The sequence below is a fragment of the Oncorhynchus keta genome, chromosome 28 (genome assembly GCF_023373465.1).
Source record: "Oncorhynchus keta strain PuntledgeMale-10-30-2019 chromosome 28, Oket_V2, whole genome shotgun sequence".
NCBI lineage: Eukaryota > Metazoa > Chordata > Actinopteri > Salmoniformes > Salmonidae > Oncorhynchus > Oncorhynchus keta.
In genome coordinates this window covers 12,969,248-12,986,218 of record NC_068448.1, presented here as the reverse complement: position 1 = coordinate 12,986,218, position 16,971 = coordinate 12,969,248, and the positions used below count along the sequence as shown (strand labels likewise).

Genomic DNA, 16,971 nt, shown 5'->3' with positions numbered 1-16,971 from the left:
GACCCCTAGACCCTACAGTACGTCCTATCCCTTGGGTTGACCCCTAGACCCTACAGTAAGTCCTATCCCTTGGGTTGACCACTAGACCCTACAGTACCTCCTATCCCTTGGGTTGACCCCTAGACCCTACAGTACCTCCTATCCCTTGGGTTGACCCCTAGACCATACAGTACATCCTATCCCTTGGGTTGACCCCTAGACCCTACAGTACCTCCTATCCCTTGGGTTGACCCCTAGACCATACAGTACATCCTATCCCTTGGGTTGACCACTAGACCCTACAGTATGTCCTAGCCCTTGGCTTGACCCCTAGACCCTACAGTACCTCCTATCCCTTGGGTTGACCCCTAGACCATACAGTACATCCTATCCCTTGGGTTGACCCCTAGACCCTACAGTAAGTCCTATCCCTTGGGTTGACCCCTAGACCCTACAGTACATCCTATCCCTTGGGTTGACCCCTAGACCCTACAGTACATCCTATCCCTTGGGTTGACCCCTAGACCATACAGTACATCCTATCCCTTGGGTTGACCCCTAGACCCTACAGTACGTCCTATCCCTTTGGTTGACCCCTAGACCCTACAGTACGTCCTATGCATTTTTCTATTATTTCTATTTTTCTCTCAGCATTGTTGGGAAGGATCCGTAAGCAAACATTTCACTGTTAGTCTACACCCATTTTTAACGATGAATGTGACGAACACAATTTGATTGATTTGATCTGAGAGGACATGACAAATCTAGACAAATCCATATTGTCATGTTGATACCTATCATATCCTCTCAGATCTCCACAAGGGCATAGGGGATTGTGGTTGACTTGAGACAGAGCAACATTTATCAATGCCTCTTCTTTGTGTGTATGTATTTTTGAGCGTGCATGTGCGTGCTTGTCTTTGTGTGTGTATCCTGAACGATTAGCGAACTGGAACATAATGTTCTAAAAATGAGGTTTACCCCATGCCTTGTCTTGACGAAGACTTCCTTTTCATACTTTTTCTGCACCTTAAAAATGTTTCAAGCCTGTTTTGTTTCCGAAGGCCAAACAGCTCATTACAGTGTAACAGTCACAGTGATTACACTGTCATTTTCCTGGTCAAAGAGTTAATAATGGGATGCACATGTTGTTGGAGCAGTGTACTAAAGACATTTCAAGAACAGGAGAGACTAAATGGACTTTTCTGACCAGAAATCCCATTGCCAGCCTGACCAGCCCAATTCTAAAAACCCAATCTTCCCTAACGTTAACCAAAACTCTTTCCATAACCTCATTTTAACCAACTCAGAAATTAAGATATCAGTTCGCACATCAGCCAAGACCCTTTGTTTACCTCATTAGAACATACATTATCCAAGAGTATGACACGAGTACAACATCCTCTGTGTTGATGCTGCCATCTAGTGAGACAATGTCGAACTGCAACAGGCTTCTCCTTGTCCTGTAACATGTAAAACACATACCTACAGTAACATATGACATTTTTAAGAAATTCTAAATAAAAAGTTGAATTAAACAATGGTCAGATCCTTAAAACTATATAAAGTATAAAAGTACTCTCGAAACGGTTTATCCCTGAGAGAATGAAACTAATCCGAGTTAGAATTCAGTTTATTGTTATCAGTTTCTTAGAGACTCAATCACAGACAGGACATCTCACTGGCACAGGTAGAATGGGCTTTTCATCTGTTAATAAAGAATTTGTGTTTGGATGTGACCATAAATATAGACAGACACATGGTTTTTGAAATTTCAACATTTATGGCAAGCACTTTTCTTGGAGCATATAGTTTATCCTTGCACACATTTTTGACAAGTATATGATGTACATCACTGATTCTATAACAATAACAGTAGTATTGTTTATCCATCCACATGCATGAGAATACAGCAGTGCACATTCCAAGCTATTGTGGGTAAAATAACTTATGATAAATCTACTCATTCTGTTGATTAGTTAACAATGTCCTGGGTCCTTATTCTCAACAGTTTTCCTAAAGTGTGCCCTTGTACACACACCAGCTAATGCTTCCAACAATCCAACACTTTTAAATTCATGGTTGGGCATGTGGAGAATAGAGGCACAGCCGTTGAGTGAAAAATCAGTGTCGGTTAGGGTTGTGTTGTATCAAACACACTAACAAAAGGCTTCACAGTACGATTCAAACCTAGTCTGTCTGTGACTGTCTATTCACAGGCTCCACAATGGAGGCTGCTGTCTGAGCAGCACAGCAGACACGTACAGTACAGTGAAATGACTTTGGTTAATTTAATCCAGCCATCTGTAATCACACTTTGGCTGCTGTCACAACCTGTCATCACACACCTACAATCATTCAATCAGCCCAAGTCACCCTTCTTCGCCCCCCTCTGTGTGTCTTCTCATCCAAGTCTCGTCTCTCCTCCGTTCATTTCCTCATTAATATATTCATTCCTCCATCCATCTATTCTGGTCCCCTCTCACTTTCTGTCAGTCCAATTGGCCTGATCTAAACAGGCTTTTCCCTTTTCCACCCAATCCCTCCTTTCTTCTGCTGTGGTGGAGGGTGGGAAGAGGTGACCGAGGAGGTGGAGGGAGGGAGGGATTTTCGAGAGAGAAGCTCCTTGAAGACAGAGTTCATCTGGCGGCAGACCTCCTATGAAATGAATAAAGGCAGGAGGGGGACAAAGATAAATGGAAGAGTAGAGGGGACAAAGATGAATGGAAGAGTAGAGGGAATGAGGGGACAAAGATGAATGGAAGAGTAGAGGGAATGAGGGGACAAAGATGAATGGAAGAGTAGAGGGAATGAGGGAAGAGGGGACAACAATGAAGGGAAAAGAAGAGGGAATGAGGGAAGAGGGGACAACAATGAAGGGAAGAGAAGAGGGAATGGGGGACAACAATGAAGGGAAGAGAAGAGGGAATGGGGGACAACAATGAAGGGAAGAGAAGAGGGAATGGGGGACAATGATGAAGGGAAGAGAAGAGGGAGAAGGGGACAATGATGAAGGGAAGAGAAGAGGGAGAAGGGGACAATGATGAAGGGAAGAGAAGAGGGAGAAGGGGACAATGATGAAGGGAAGAGGACAGAGACGTTTTTCTTGAGTGGACTCCCTCTAGAGTGGCAGCTTACATCCTATTAGTGTACGCTTAGTGAGTTCAATAGTGAGAACAGTAATTGCTACATCTGCTGCTGGTAAATTAGAGAAATTGTTTAAATATGAGTTTAATGAAAAACATGTCAGACCTCGTCAACCTGAACTGTTATATCTTCACTGGACGACAGGTCCTGGGCTCTGTGAAAAACACAGATTTCAAGTCAAACGCTTTGGTTTATTTAGATCACTACAATTTATGACAATAAAAGCTAAAAAACTAGTAGCATAACATGTCAATATACCCTGTGAATAGCAGAGTAGATGTTACTATCACAGTTCCAGTATGGGTTAAAGACTTGGTGGTACACGGTACTTCAGTAATAGGTGAAATGTGTCCTAATTACAGTGTAATTACACTAACATGTATTGTAGTTTACTGTAATAACTCATGGTTAAACTGTAATAACACGCAACTGGTGGTAATTTCAGGCTGTAATTACAGAGGTGAAACAAATGCTTGTAACCATGCTTGTTAGAAATGGGAAAGTTCTCCACTAAATGCACCAATTTAGTGTTTTGTTTCTTCTCATCCGATCCAGTAACAACTGTCACACGATTAGTTCTATCCAGGAGAGATTACAATCTGGGTGTCCGAGATTAGAAATGTTGGAGGCTCAATAGGCTCTTACCTACCTGTGAATGCACACTCTTCAAAATGACTGTGTATGTTGCCTATTATGACAACCTGAACCTCCTTACCATCCAAGTGGGAGGATAAACCCACTAGAACACAGATTACTAGGTGTTAAAATGAATGAAGTGAAGTGCACAGTGAGGGGTACTCAAAGGAAGTGCACAGTGAGGGGTACTCAAAGGAAGTGCACAGTGAGGGGTACTCAAATGAAGTGCACAGTGAGGGGTACTCAAAGGAAGTGCACAGTGAGGGGTACTCAAAGGAAGTGCACAGTGAGGGGTACTCAAATGAAGTGCACAGTGAGGGGTACTCAAATGAAGTGCATAGTGAGGGGTACTCAAATGAAGTGCACAGTGAGGGGTACTCAAATGAAGTGCACAGTGAGGGGTACTCAAATGAAGTGTATAGTGAGGGGTACTCAAATGAAGTGCACAGTGAGGGGTACTCAAATGAAGTGCACAGTGAGGGGTACTCAAAGGAAGTGCACAGTGAGGGGTACTCAAAGGAAGTGCACAGTGAGGGGTACTCAAAGGAAGTGCACAGTGAGGGGTCCTCAAATGAAGTGCATAGTGAGGGGTACTCAAATGAAGTGCACAGTGAGGGGTACTCAAAGGAAGTGCACAGTGAGTACTCAAAGAAGTGCACAGTGAGGGGTACTCAAAGGAAGTGCACAGTGAGGGTACTCAAAAGGAAGTGCATAGTGAGGGGTACTCAAATGAAGTGCATAGTGAGGGGTAATCAAATGAAGTACTCAAATGAAGTGCATAGTGAGGGGTAATCAAATGAAGTGCATAGTGAGGGGTACTCAAATGAAGTGCATAGTGAGGGGTACTCAAATGAAGTGCATAGTGAGGGGTACTTACTTGTAATGAATGTGTACCTACATAGTACGTTACCATATACTTACTTTCTACTCATTACCAACTGACAACAAAAGATGGGCTTCTACTTTAGTTAACTTTATGCCTTACATTTATTACAAAATAAGGACTTTTATTGTTGGATTAATAATTGGATTAAATTAGAGTAAATAAATATATGGGCCTACTCAATAAATTAAATCTAATTTCATTGGTCTAGTACACATACTTTGCAGATGTTATTTTGGGTGAAGTGAAATGCTCCTCGCTCCAACAGTGCAGTAACACATAACAATACATGCAAATCCAAAAATGTTAAAGAAATATAGAAATATTACAAAGAGTAATGTCAGGAATATAAATATATATGTACTGCATATGATGGTGTGTATAGACATTATGGACAGTGTATGAATACAAAAAGGTGTGTACATTCCAGTTGCAGCTGGTTCTACAAAAAAACCAGTGAAAACTCAGAAACATTTTAAATCCATGTTTTGTACCACACGAGGAGGTTCCTCGCCATCTTAGCTGCCGCACATCAAGGATTTCCCAGCGTCTTTGTAGGAACTAGTCCTTTCTATGCAACGCGGCCACATGTAGAAGTCACACGGTGCAACCAAACCAAAGAGCTAAACACATGCAAAAATCCTCTCTCACTCGATACAAAACATGGATTTCTCTTTCTGAATTCATATTTTTTTGTTGAACCACCTGCAACTGGAAACAGATATGTATTTCTAAGAAAACGTAGTACACAGAATCAAGAATGAAGATAGATTCACCAATAACAGGTTAGTTGAAAAAAAAACAAAGGTGGTGGTTTGTATGGGGTTTCCCTGTAAGGCCCAGTAATGGACACAAACATATTTGGGTTACAGAGCATTCAGGAAGTATTTAGACATCTTGACTTTTTCCACAATTTGTTACAATACAGCCTTATTCTAAAATTGATTAAATCGTCCCCCCGTCCCCCCTCATCATTCTACAAACAATACCCCATAATGACAGAGCAAAAATGACAACTTTTGCAGCGATTTCAGCCTCGGGTCTTCTTGGGTAGGACGATACAAGCTCGGAGCTCTATTGACAATTCCTTCGACCTCATGGCTTGGTTTTAGCTCTGACATGCACTGTCAACTGTGGGACCTGATATAGACAGGTGTGTGCTTTTCCAAATCATGTCCAATCAATTGAATTTACCACCGGTGGACTCCAATCAAGTTGTAGAAACATCTCAAGGATGATCAATGGAAACAGGATGCACCGGAGCTCAATTTCAAGTCTCATAAAAAATGGTCTGAATACTTATGTAAATAAGGTATCCATTTTTAATAAATTAACAAACATTTCTAAAAACCTGTTCTTGCTTTGTCATTACGGGGTATTTTGTGTAGATTGATGGGGAAAAATAATTATTTAATCAATTTAAAATAAAGCTGTAAAGTAACAACATTTGGAAAAAGTCAACGGGTCTGAATACTTTGTGAATGCACTGTACATCAGCTGGCCTACAATCTGTTGCTAGTAGAGAGGGAGAATGTATCACAATTTAGCAAAGACACTGTACAATTACCCTGCTAGCTAGCTATCATCACAGACCATCTTCCAATATCTCTGCTGTCATCAGTAACATGTTTCTATCAATTAGGGTTTAGGCTATAGGTTGTGTTATCCAGTTGTTGTGTTATCCAGCTAGCATTATACTAATAATGGTGTTTGCTAACACTAATAAGCTAGCTAGTGTTTACATTGAAAAGAAGCTACTAATAATGGTGAATGCTAACACTAATAAGCTAGCTAGCTAACGTAAACTCACCCCATTCCGTACAAATGTGCGCAACCGCAACATTCAAACGAGGCTACAAAGAAAACTAATGGGGCGGTAGCGACTGTGTTGACTTCAAAATCAGGGGTGTGAACTAGGGTTCTATTCAAGCGTTGATCGACATGGTAATGGCTCTATAGTATTGGAGAAAAGTTGAAAAAAGGACCCTCCGTTACATCTTGACGTGTCATGCCGTAACGTACAGCAGCATAAAGCAACTATTTCTGTCTTACAATCTCTCCACCGGGTGTAGCACTCATCCTTTAAAAACAAGACATGGACAGTGACGGGGGTAAGGGGGGATACCTAGTCATTTTTTGCATCATCATTGCATGCGATCATCATTCTCAAAGCCGCTGTTTACTTCTAAGATCACTTTAGCACCGCCCTAAAAACCTGATTCAAATTTGACACAAACCTTCAAATAGGCATGTAATGACACATTATATAAACTCTTTATAGTGTTTTATTTACATTTTAGAGGCGATGAGGTGATAAGTTGGACAGATCAAGTGAAAAAAAGCAATTTTCCCACATGACATCTCTCCTTCTCACTATCATGCATTAGTTTCGCTTCCCCACCTGCCATTTTTAAAAAGACCTGACGGGGCTCATTGCCTGCTTGAATTATGCAGAAACGGGCAGCGTTTAGGTCATGTAATTGATTCTGTTGGAAAGGGGAGAAATGGTGCTTTACAATGGTATTGACATTACAGTTGATCTGGAAGTATTACGTTTTTGGTGTGCTAAAATAAGGGCAATTGTACGGACCAAGGCGATGTACGAGTTTACGTTAGTGTTTACATTGAAAATAAGCTGCTAATAGGCGTGTTGACACAAGTAACTAATGTTAATATCCTGGGTGTGTCTCACGTAATACCTTTTCTTTGGGTTCCGTACGGATACCCTGAGAACAAGGTTCAGGGAAGATAAGACCAATGAGCTCAGCTAGCTAGCTAGATAAAGTTATCTGTCAAGGCATGGAAAGTCTATTCTGTATGTTAACAAAGTTAGCAAACTAGCCTATTTATTTAACCTTTAGTTAAGAACAAATTCTTGTTTTCAATGACAGCTTAGGAATAGTGGGTTAACTGCCTTGTCAAGGGGCAGAACGACAGATGTTTTACCTTGTCAGCTCAGGGATTCAATCTTGCAACCTTTCGCTTACTAGTCCAATGCTCTAACCACTAGGCTCCCTGGCGCCCGAGTTGGTAGGCCTACCAAAAATGGCAGCTAATGTTTGCCAGCTAGCTAGCCAACAATAGGCTAGCTAGTTAACTACCTATACTAAATTGTCCAGTGTAACGGGTGTGAAACGACTAGCTTAGTTAGCGGTGGTGCGCGCTTAATAGCGTTTCAATCGGTGACGTCACTTGCTCTGAGACCTTGAAGTAGTAGTTGCCCTTGCTCTGCAAGGGCTGCGGCTTTTGTGGAGCGATGGGTAACGATGCTTCGTGGGTGACTGTTGTTGATGTGTGCAGAGGGTCCCTGGTTCGTGCCCGGGTATGGGCAAGGGGATGGTCTAAAGTTATACTGTTACATTGGTGCCGTGACCCTGATCACTGGTTGCTGCGGAAAAGGAGGAGGTCAAAAGGGGGGTGAGTGTAACGGATGTGAAACGGCTAGCTTAGTTAGCGGTGGTGCGCGCTTAATAGCGTTTCAATCGGTGACGTCACTTGCTCTGAGACCTTGAAGTAGTAGTTCCCCATGCTCTGCAAGGGCAGCGGCTTTTGTGGAGCGATGGGTAACGATGCTTCGTGGGTGACTGTTGTTGATGTGTGCAGAGGGTCCCTGGTTCGCGCCCGGGTATGGGCGAGGGGACGGTCTAAAGTTATACTGTTACACCAGCACAATTTATGTATCCAAAAAAGCAAAACAAATGGCATTGGAAACCTACCTTATCTCTCCTTTGTGGACGTTTTTGTCTCCTCCACAACATTTTATTTATTTTGCGGCTATCATCTTATGCACATAACCTTCTACTTGATCTGGGTTCTTTGCACACTGCCAGTATGAGTTTGAAGTCGTTATTTCGAGCATGTTGTGGATATCTTGATGTGATGCCTTAATTTCTAGAATAAATAAATAAGTGCTCCAATGCATCCCACCCAAAAGAAAATCCTTCAACCATAAAAAAAAAACCTTGCTAGGTTCCATGATGAAATAAGAGGTTGACCATTTTAAGTGAATTTATAAACCATTATTCAACCAAGAACGCTCACAATTTGGCAAGCACTGACTGACCATCTCACAATTTGGCAAGCACTGACTGACCATCTCACAATTTGGCAAGCACTGACTGACCATCTCACAATTTGGCAAGCACTGACTGACCATCTCACAATTTGGCAAGCACTGACTGACCATCTCACAATTTGGCAAGCACTGAATGACCATCTCACAATTTGGCAAGCACTGAATGACCATCTCACAATTTGGCAAGCACTGACTGACCATCTCACAATTTGGCAAGCACTGACTGACCATCTCACAATTTGGCAAGCACTGACTGACCATCTCACAATTTGGCAAGCACTGAATGACCATCTCACAATTTGGCAAGCACTGACTGACCATCTCACAATTTGGCAAGCACTGACTGACCATCTCATCACTGACTGACCATCTCACAATTTGGCAAGCACTGACTGACCATCTCACAATTTGGCAAGCACTGACTGACCATCTCACAATTTGGCAAGCACTGACTGACCATCTCACAATTTGGCAAGCACTGAATGACCATCTCACAATTTTAGCCGTCATTTATTTATTCATGTGTTAAAGATGTTTGATTGACGCTTAACAAAGTAATTCACCCATTGTCAAGCCCGGTCGTCCTTAGCTACTGTTGCTATCCAGGTCAAATGCACCGTTAAATTGTTTAATTGTTATAACAATTTAAACACATTTTGGATGTAAACCCCTTATTTTTGCCATGACACTGATAAGCTTCCATGCATTTCAAACAAAAGCTGGACCTGGGCATCAGACTCCAGAGCCCTTTACAGCAAAGTGGTTTGTTTTCAATTGGCTACCACTTCTAACATGGTTAGCGCAGGCTGAAAAATGGTGCGTTGGGATGCTATCAGAAACAAACATGGTAACAAGAATTCATTGTTACAATTACCACCAGTTGCATGTTGTTAGTACAGGGTACTATGAATTATTACGATAAATTACAATACTTGTTACAGTGTAATTACTTATTTAATAAGGACCATTTAAAATGAAGTATCTTTGATGGTACTTACTCTTTGCTTATGTATCCGGGGGAGAGGGGCCATCCCTGTGGGGTTATGGGCGACTGTAAGGTGAACTTTCCTCCAGGGGTCACAGTGCCCCCTACTGGGGTCTGTCTTGAACTGCAGCTGCTGTTGGCTCGAGATCGCTCCCCCTTTGACTCGGGCTCTGGATCAAGAGTTATTACATTTATTTGACTGAGACAATGCACATCAATCAACATTTCTGTAAATGTGTCAGATTTAGCCAGCTGGATAGTTTCCATCCATAGTTGAAAAATGTTTCTCATAAAGCATAGATGGGACAAACAATATCTCAAGAGTCAAATGATTGATTCTCAAAACACACAACGATGAAGATAACAGGGTCCCCTTTTACCTTCTTTACTGTGGTGTTCTGAATCCCCTTCTACCTCCTCACTGCAAAATAAACACAGACCATCACCATCATGTGTGTGTGTCTATATCGCTGTCCATCTATCCGCGTGTTGTCTCTCACCAGTCGTCTTGCTGCAGCGTCATGCATTTCTCATACATTGGTCCCTGTAGCTCGGCCAGGCTTGGGAAGATGCTCTCGTGCTGCAAAATGATGCTCTTCACCAGGGAGTTGATCTGAGGCTGCAAGGTAACGACATCATCATCCTGCGCCCCTCGTAGCAGACTGGGGCCGAAGCACACAGCCAGGTTATAGGGCTGCATCATGTTCTCATCGCTGTACTGAGACACACTGGGGGGGGGGGGGGGAATAAAAACAAAATAATCAGAGCTGAAATCTGACAGTTTACTGCTGGACTCAGACACGGCCTGGTCAAAAGTAGTGCACTATATCGGGAACAGGGTGCTATTTGGGACGCAACCTAACTTTGTTTTAGGAAAGAAAACATCTGGTTCTCTCGGAGGTTCCTTGACTTCCTCTTCTCTGAACAGACAGCTTTCTGGTAAGTTTATGGTTAGTTCCCCTTGACAATGACAAAGCACTTGACTTGGACATACAGTCCAATGTTCCCCAAACCAAAGCGTTTGAGCAGAGATACTCACTGATGGAGGAATGCAAAGAGGTATCTCATGACGATGCTGACAGGTGGTGGATAGGAGGAGATGACTGATTTGAGTTTAGCTGCTCTCTCCGTCTCGTTGTCAATCTCTGGAAGGGTACAACAAAGAAAGAGATGAAAAGGAAAAGCATATGAAAAAAACCTACACAATATACACATACACAGACTTACGTGCGTACTCCAGGAGCTGAGCGGTGCTGTCCTGAGGAAAGAGAGGGTTTTCCAGGGTTCTAAAGTAGAGTTTCAATACTCCTGCTACCGAGTCCAAGTCACACCTGCTGTCTGCCACAGGGTCCTCTCCTGCAGGGAACACCCAGGGCACACTGCCCACCATTATTAATGATCAACACTACAACACAGGACTATGGCTTCACTAGATAGATACCAGACCTGGGTTCAAATAGTACTTGACTTGTTTTCTTTAAAATACTTTGTGTGTTCAATTGAGCCTGCCTGGGTTTGCATTTTTGGGGCTATAACATTGGTTCCATTGTGCCAGGCCAGCTAAATCAAAACAAAGTTTATTCATCCCATACACAGGATACAGCAGGTATAAACGGTGCAGAGGAACGCTTACTTGCAAGTTCTCCTCAACAGTTCAGTATTAATATCAATAATAATCAAACGTCAAATCAAAAATATAAGTAAATAAAAAACGCATAGTAATAACTGGTTGTGGTAGAATATGTACACAATACAATATAATAAAGTATTTGAAAAAGAAGAGCAACTTGTTGAACCCAGGTCTGCACTAGATAAAGCTAGAGCAGCAGACAGGAGACAGCAGACAGGAGACAGGGACAGCAGGCAGGAGACAGCAGACAGGAGACAGCAGACAGGAGACAGCAGGCAGAAGACAGGGACAGCAGGCAGGAGACAGGGACAGCAGGCAGAAGACAGGGACAGCAGGCAGGAGACAGGGACAGCAGGCAGGAGACAGGGACAGCAGGCAGGAGACAGCTGACAGGAGACAGCAGGCAGAAGACAGGGACAGCAGACAGGAGACAGCAGACAGGAGACAGCAGGCAGAAGACAGGGACAGCAGGCAGGAGACAGGGACAACAGGCAGGAGACAGGGACAACAGGCAGGAGACAGGGACAACAGGCAGGAGACAGGGACAGCAGGCAGGAGACAGGGACAACAGACCAGGACAGCAGTCTAGACAGCACACCGGGAGAGCAGACAGAAGACAAAAACAGGAGACAGGGACAGCAGGCGGGAGACAGGGACAACAGGCAGGAGACAGGGACAACAGGCAGGAGACAGGGACAACAGGCAGGAGACAGGGACAACAGGCAGGAGACAGGGACAGCAGGCAGGAGACAGGGACAGCAGGCAGGAGACAGGGACAGTAGACCGGCGACAGTGACAGAAGACATGGGACAGCAGAACGGAGACAGCAGAACAGAGACAGCAGACCAGAGATAAAGAGGTGACAGGGACAGCAGACAGGAAACAGCAGACAGGAAACAGCAGACAGGAAACAGGGAGAGCAGACAGGGACAGCAGACAGGGAGAGCAGACAGCAGACAGGACTACCTCGCTCAAAGGCATCTCTCAGACTGTTGACCTTCCCCTGAGACCCTGGTACTCTGAAGATACCCTCATGGTGGAGACCTACAGTATGGGATGGATTGACATGAAGACATTGACAAATACACAGTACATTTGTTGTTTGTAATGTACACTACAGTGCAACAGCAGAGCGTCTTGTTCCAGGTGCATGTTCTGGCCGGAACATGTTCCACACAGTATCAGGATGGAAATGTATCAAGTTAAGATGATACGGTATGTTCTGCTGGGCTGTTTCAATGCCTCACCGTTAAGGTTGATGAAGCGAATGCAGCTTTCCACCACTACAGGTATCTCCTGTCCTGATGCCTGTATGAAGGAGAGCATGTCTCCGGTGAAGAGTTTGTGGGTGTACTGGACACTGGGTTGACTCTTACTCCTCACACGCAATAACTTCCTGGAGGGGGTGGAGACACCTCTAGTCAGATGAGTGTAGCACAGTGCACTAAACTGTTATGTCACTCTTATGAGGCAGTTATAAAGGCCTTACAGAAGAATGTAACTCTACCTGGTCTGATGACCATTGGTTGGTTCAGCTAGGAAGGGAAGAAGAAGCAATGATTAAGATAATAACAGCTATATTTTAGAAAAGAAATGGCCACAATGACACTTGGGTTGTAATCGAGCCTGGCTCTTTGTAAACGAGTGGAATCATGAACAGTGGTTTGTTCGTTATGTTCGCCTGCCTCCCCTGGATTTGCCTTTTTAGCAGCATATTCACCCCCCTCTCAAACGGCTGTCTCCGCCCTCTCAGTGAACAGGATGAGGGCCTGAGACGTGACACGAACTAGCCCAGCTCTGAGTCGGCTCCGGACTCAACTAGTCTACTAGACACGCTGCTGACAGTGTGTTTGCAAAAGGCCATTTTTAAAACATCCCACGACGCCTGCCGTGTCTACAGACATCCCCCAAACAAACAAAGAAACGACTCGGAGAATGACTCCACAGCTACCCCCTTCCAGACCTTACTAAAACTCCAAGCCTGGGTACTGCCCTGATGGGGCTAGAAGTCATGTTGAACAGTTGTGTTTATTACAGAAGTAGTTAGTGTAGTACCTTTCTCAACCGCCACTTTAAGCAGATCATGTTTCGCCTGTAGTTTAGATACCAGAGAGCTTTTACAGAGATACTCCTTCACGTTCTGAGGGAAGATATAAAACACAACTCTTCATGATGATGAAAATGTTCATCATCATCATCATCATCTACTTGTATTTCATTCTCATCATTAATACCATCATCACCACTATTATAGTGAACTACTGTTGGACTGACCCCTATGTGTAGGTCAGTGTAATAATGACTCACAGCACAGTAGAGAGTCTCGGTCTCCTGCAGGTTGGCTCTCCGTCTGGCAAGACTGGGTCTGCTACTGCTGCTGGCCAGGCTCTCACTGCTTCCCCCCTGACCTTGGCTCTGAGACAGGAACTGGAGATGGACCTGTGAGCCCTGGGTCTGGTTGCTGGAGGGTGGAGGATCCAGGTCATCATCACTGATACCTTCTAGCAGGGCAGAGCGGGCCGTCTGGAGCTTCTTACCTGCCTGGGAGGATGGAGTGTCAACTTAATACAATCAATTTTCCAATATGAGTGTTGATGAAAAAAGGCTTTATAAATGTGATTGATTGGACTGGACTGTACCTCCTCTGTTTCCTGAGTGAACCCGGTGAGCTTTGACTGCAGCTGTTGGAACCTGGTCTCCATCTCACACCTAATCTCCTGTTCTGCACTCACCTCACACACCTAACAGGGACAGACACAGGGACAGACAGAGGGACAGGGACAGACAGAGGGACAGACAGAGGGACAGACAGAGGGACAGGGACAGACAGAGGGACAGGGACAGACAGAGGGACAGACAGAGGGACAGACAGAGGAACAGACAGAGGGACAGACAGAGGGACAGACACAGACACAGGGACAGACACAGGGACAGACACAGGGACAGACACAGGGACAGACAGAGGGACAGGGACAGACAGAGGGACAGACACAGGGACAGACAGAGGGACAGACAGAGGAACAGACAGAGGGACAGACAGACAGACAGAGGGACAGGGACAGACAGAGGGACAGACAGAGGGACAGACACAGGGACAGACAGAGGGACAGACAGAGGGACAGGCACAGGGACAGAGGGACAGACAGAGGGACAGACAGAGGGACAGACAGAGGGACAGGGACAGACAGAGGGACAGACAGAGGGACAGACAGAGGGACAGGCACAGGGACAGACAGAGGGACAGACAGAGGGACAGACAGAGGGACAGACAGAGGGACAGACAGAGGGACAGGCACAGGGACAGACACAGGCACAGGCACAGACAGAGGGACAGGCACAGACAGAGGGACAGACAGAGGGAAAGACAGAGGGACAGGGACAGGCACAGACAGAGGGACAGACAGAGGGACAGGGACAGACAGAGGGACAGGCACAGGCACAGACAGAGGGACAGACAGAGGGAAAGACAGAGGGACAGGGACAGGCACAGACAGAGGGACAGGGACAGACAGAGGGACAGACAGAGGGACAGACAGAGGGACAGACAGAGGGACAGACAGAGGGACAGGCACAGACAGAGGGACAGGGACAGACAGAGGGACAGACAGAGGGACAGGGACAGACAGAGGGACAGGGATAGACAGAGGGACAGGGACAGACAGAGGGAAAGACAGAGGGACCGGGACAGGCACAGGCACAGATGAGAATCAGGTGATATCGGACAGGTGGAAGCAAAGACACATGACATCCAGGTACACAACCCACACATTCTTAAACATAGTTACAGAAAATAAAAGCACACAGACACTCCCCACCCCACATGACAGCACCCCACGTAGTCTACCTGGTCTCCCTCGCGTGGCTGGTAGTGGAAGCGGCGGGGTAGACAGAAGGTGTTGGTGTGAGTCTGCAGCAGGTAGTCTCTGTCCTGAATCTGGTCCAGTCCAGACACAGCAGTGTGGAGCTGCTGCAGCCCTCCACTCAGGTTCTGCTGGGCCCGGGAGCGGCTGGACAGGTAGGAGCGTAGCACACGGGACAGAGAAAGGTGGTAGCCAATGTCTGAACACTGAGGGAGAGATGGAACTGTTGCAGGGGTTGTACTGTATTGATTCTGTTCCAACCATATTATGTGAACACTGTAAAGGGGTTGTACTGTATTGATTCTGTTCTAACCATATTATGTGAACACTGTAAAGGGGGTGTACTGTATTGATTCTGTTCCAACCATATTATGTGAACACTGTAAAGGGGTTGTACTGTATTGATTCTGTTCCAACCATATTATGTGAACACTGTAAAGGGGTTGTACTGTATTGATTCTGTTCCAACCATATTATGTGAACACTGTAAAGGGGTTGTACTGTATTGATTCTGTTCTAACCATATTATGTGAACACTGTAAAGGGGTTGTACTGTATTGATTCTGTTCTAACCATATTATGTGAACACTGTAAAGGGGTTGTACTGTATTGATTCTGTTCCAACCATATTATGTGAACACTGTAAAGAGGTTGTACTGTATTGATTCTGTTCCAACCATATTATGTGAACACTGTAAAGAGGTTGTACTGTATTGATTCTGTTCCAACCATATTATGTGAACACTGTCAAGGGGTTGTACTGTATTGATTCTGTTCCAACCATATTATGTGAACACTGTAAAGGGGTTGTACTGTATTGATTCTGTTCTAACCATGTTATGTGAACACTGTAAAGGGGTTGCTGGCGACAGGTAGCCTGGCGGTTAAGAGCGTTGGGCCAGTAACCGAAAGGTTGCTGGTTTGAATCCCCGAGCAGTCTAGGTGAAACATTTGTCAATGTGCCCTTGAGAAAGGCACTTAATCCTAATTACTCCTGTAAGTCGCTCTGGATCAGACCGTCTGCTAAATGACAATGTCAAATGTAATGTTGCCATGAATTTGACAGTAATTTACAGGCAGCTGTGGCAAGTAAAAGGCAATATTTCATATTACGGTAGACCTCCTGTAATATAAATACAGTATCAAAGCAAGTACTGTCTAATAATCACACAGTACAATACTGTAAAATGTACTGTATTATACTGTAAAATGTACTGTATTATACTGTAAAATGTACTGTATTATACTGTGAAAAATGAAATGCTACCATAATTGGAATGAATCGGTCCCAGCTGAGAGACTGAAAAACAGCTTCTATCTCAAGGCCATCAGACTGTTAAATAGCCATCACTAGCACATTAGAGGCTGCTGCCTATAGACAGACTAGATATCACTGGCCACTAAGAAATGGAACACTAGTCACTTTAATAACGTTTACATATCTGGCATTAGTCATCTCATATGTATATACTGTATTCTATACTACTGTATCTTAGTCCGTTCTGCTCTGACATTGCCCCTTCATATATGTATATAGTATTAATTCATACCTACTTAGATGTGTGTGTATTGGGTATATGTTGTGTAATTGTTAGATATGACTTATTACTGCACTGTCGGAGCTAGAAGCACAAGCATTTCGCTACACCTGCAATAACATCTGCTAATCACACGTATGTGACCAATAAAATGTGATTTGATTTGGATGAATTAATAACATTTATTTGGGTGGAGGGGGTTGTATTTCACAGTATTTTACTGTAATTACAAGGGATT

At 44.3% G+C, this 16,971-nt stretch overlaps 1 protein-coding gene across 5 annotated transcripts in view; it reads right to left on the bottom strand.

Annotated features, from left to right (window-relative positions):
* Nucleotides 1–1,742: 1,742 nt before the first annotated feature.
* Nucleotides 1,743–16,971, bottom strand: part of LOC118360501 (rho GTPase-activating protein 4-like) — a 40,675-nt gene continuing 25,446 nt past the window's right edge. For all 5 annotated transcript variants that reach the window (XM_052484883.1, XM_052484884.1, XM_052484885.1 and 2 more), the window contains exons 8-21: nucleotides 15,180–15,401; nucleotides 13,975–14,076; nucleotides 13,643–13,876; nucleotides 13,391–13,475; nucleotides 12,843–12,870; nucleotides 12,583–12,731; nucleotides 12,302–12,379; nucleotides 10,933–11,061; nucleotides 10,745–10,850; nucleotides 10,206–10,433; nucleotides 10,086–10,126; nucleotides 9,719–9,875; nucleotides 3,232–3,280; nucleotides 1,743–2,637 (exon numbers count right to left, since the gene is read on the bottom strand). In XM_052484883.1, the coding sequence (XP_052340843.1) occupies nucleotides 2,491–2,637; nucleotides 3,232–3,280; nucleotides 9,719–9,875; nucleotides 10,086–10,126; nucleotides 10,206–10,433; nucleotides 10,745–10,850; nucleotides 10,933–11,061; nucleotides 12,302–12,379; nucleotides 12,583–12,731; nucleotides 12,843–12,870; nucleotides 13,391–13,475; nucleotides 13,643–13,876; nucleotides 13,975–14,076; nucleotides 15,180–15,401 (1,755 nt within the window). In that variant the 3' untranslated portion in view covers nucleotides 1,743–2,490. The remainder of the gene's footprint in view (nucleotides 2,638–3,231; nucleotides 3,281–9,718; nucleotides 9,876–10,085; nucleotides 10,127–10,205; nucleotides 10,434–10,744; nucleotides 10,851–10,932; nucleotides 11,062–12,301; nucleotides 12,380–12,582; nucleotides 12,732–12,842; nucleotides 12,871–13,390; nucleotides 13,476–13,642; nucleotides 13,877–13,974; nucleotides 14,077–15,179; nucleotides 15,402–16,971) is intronic.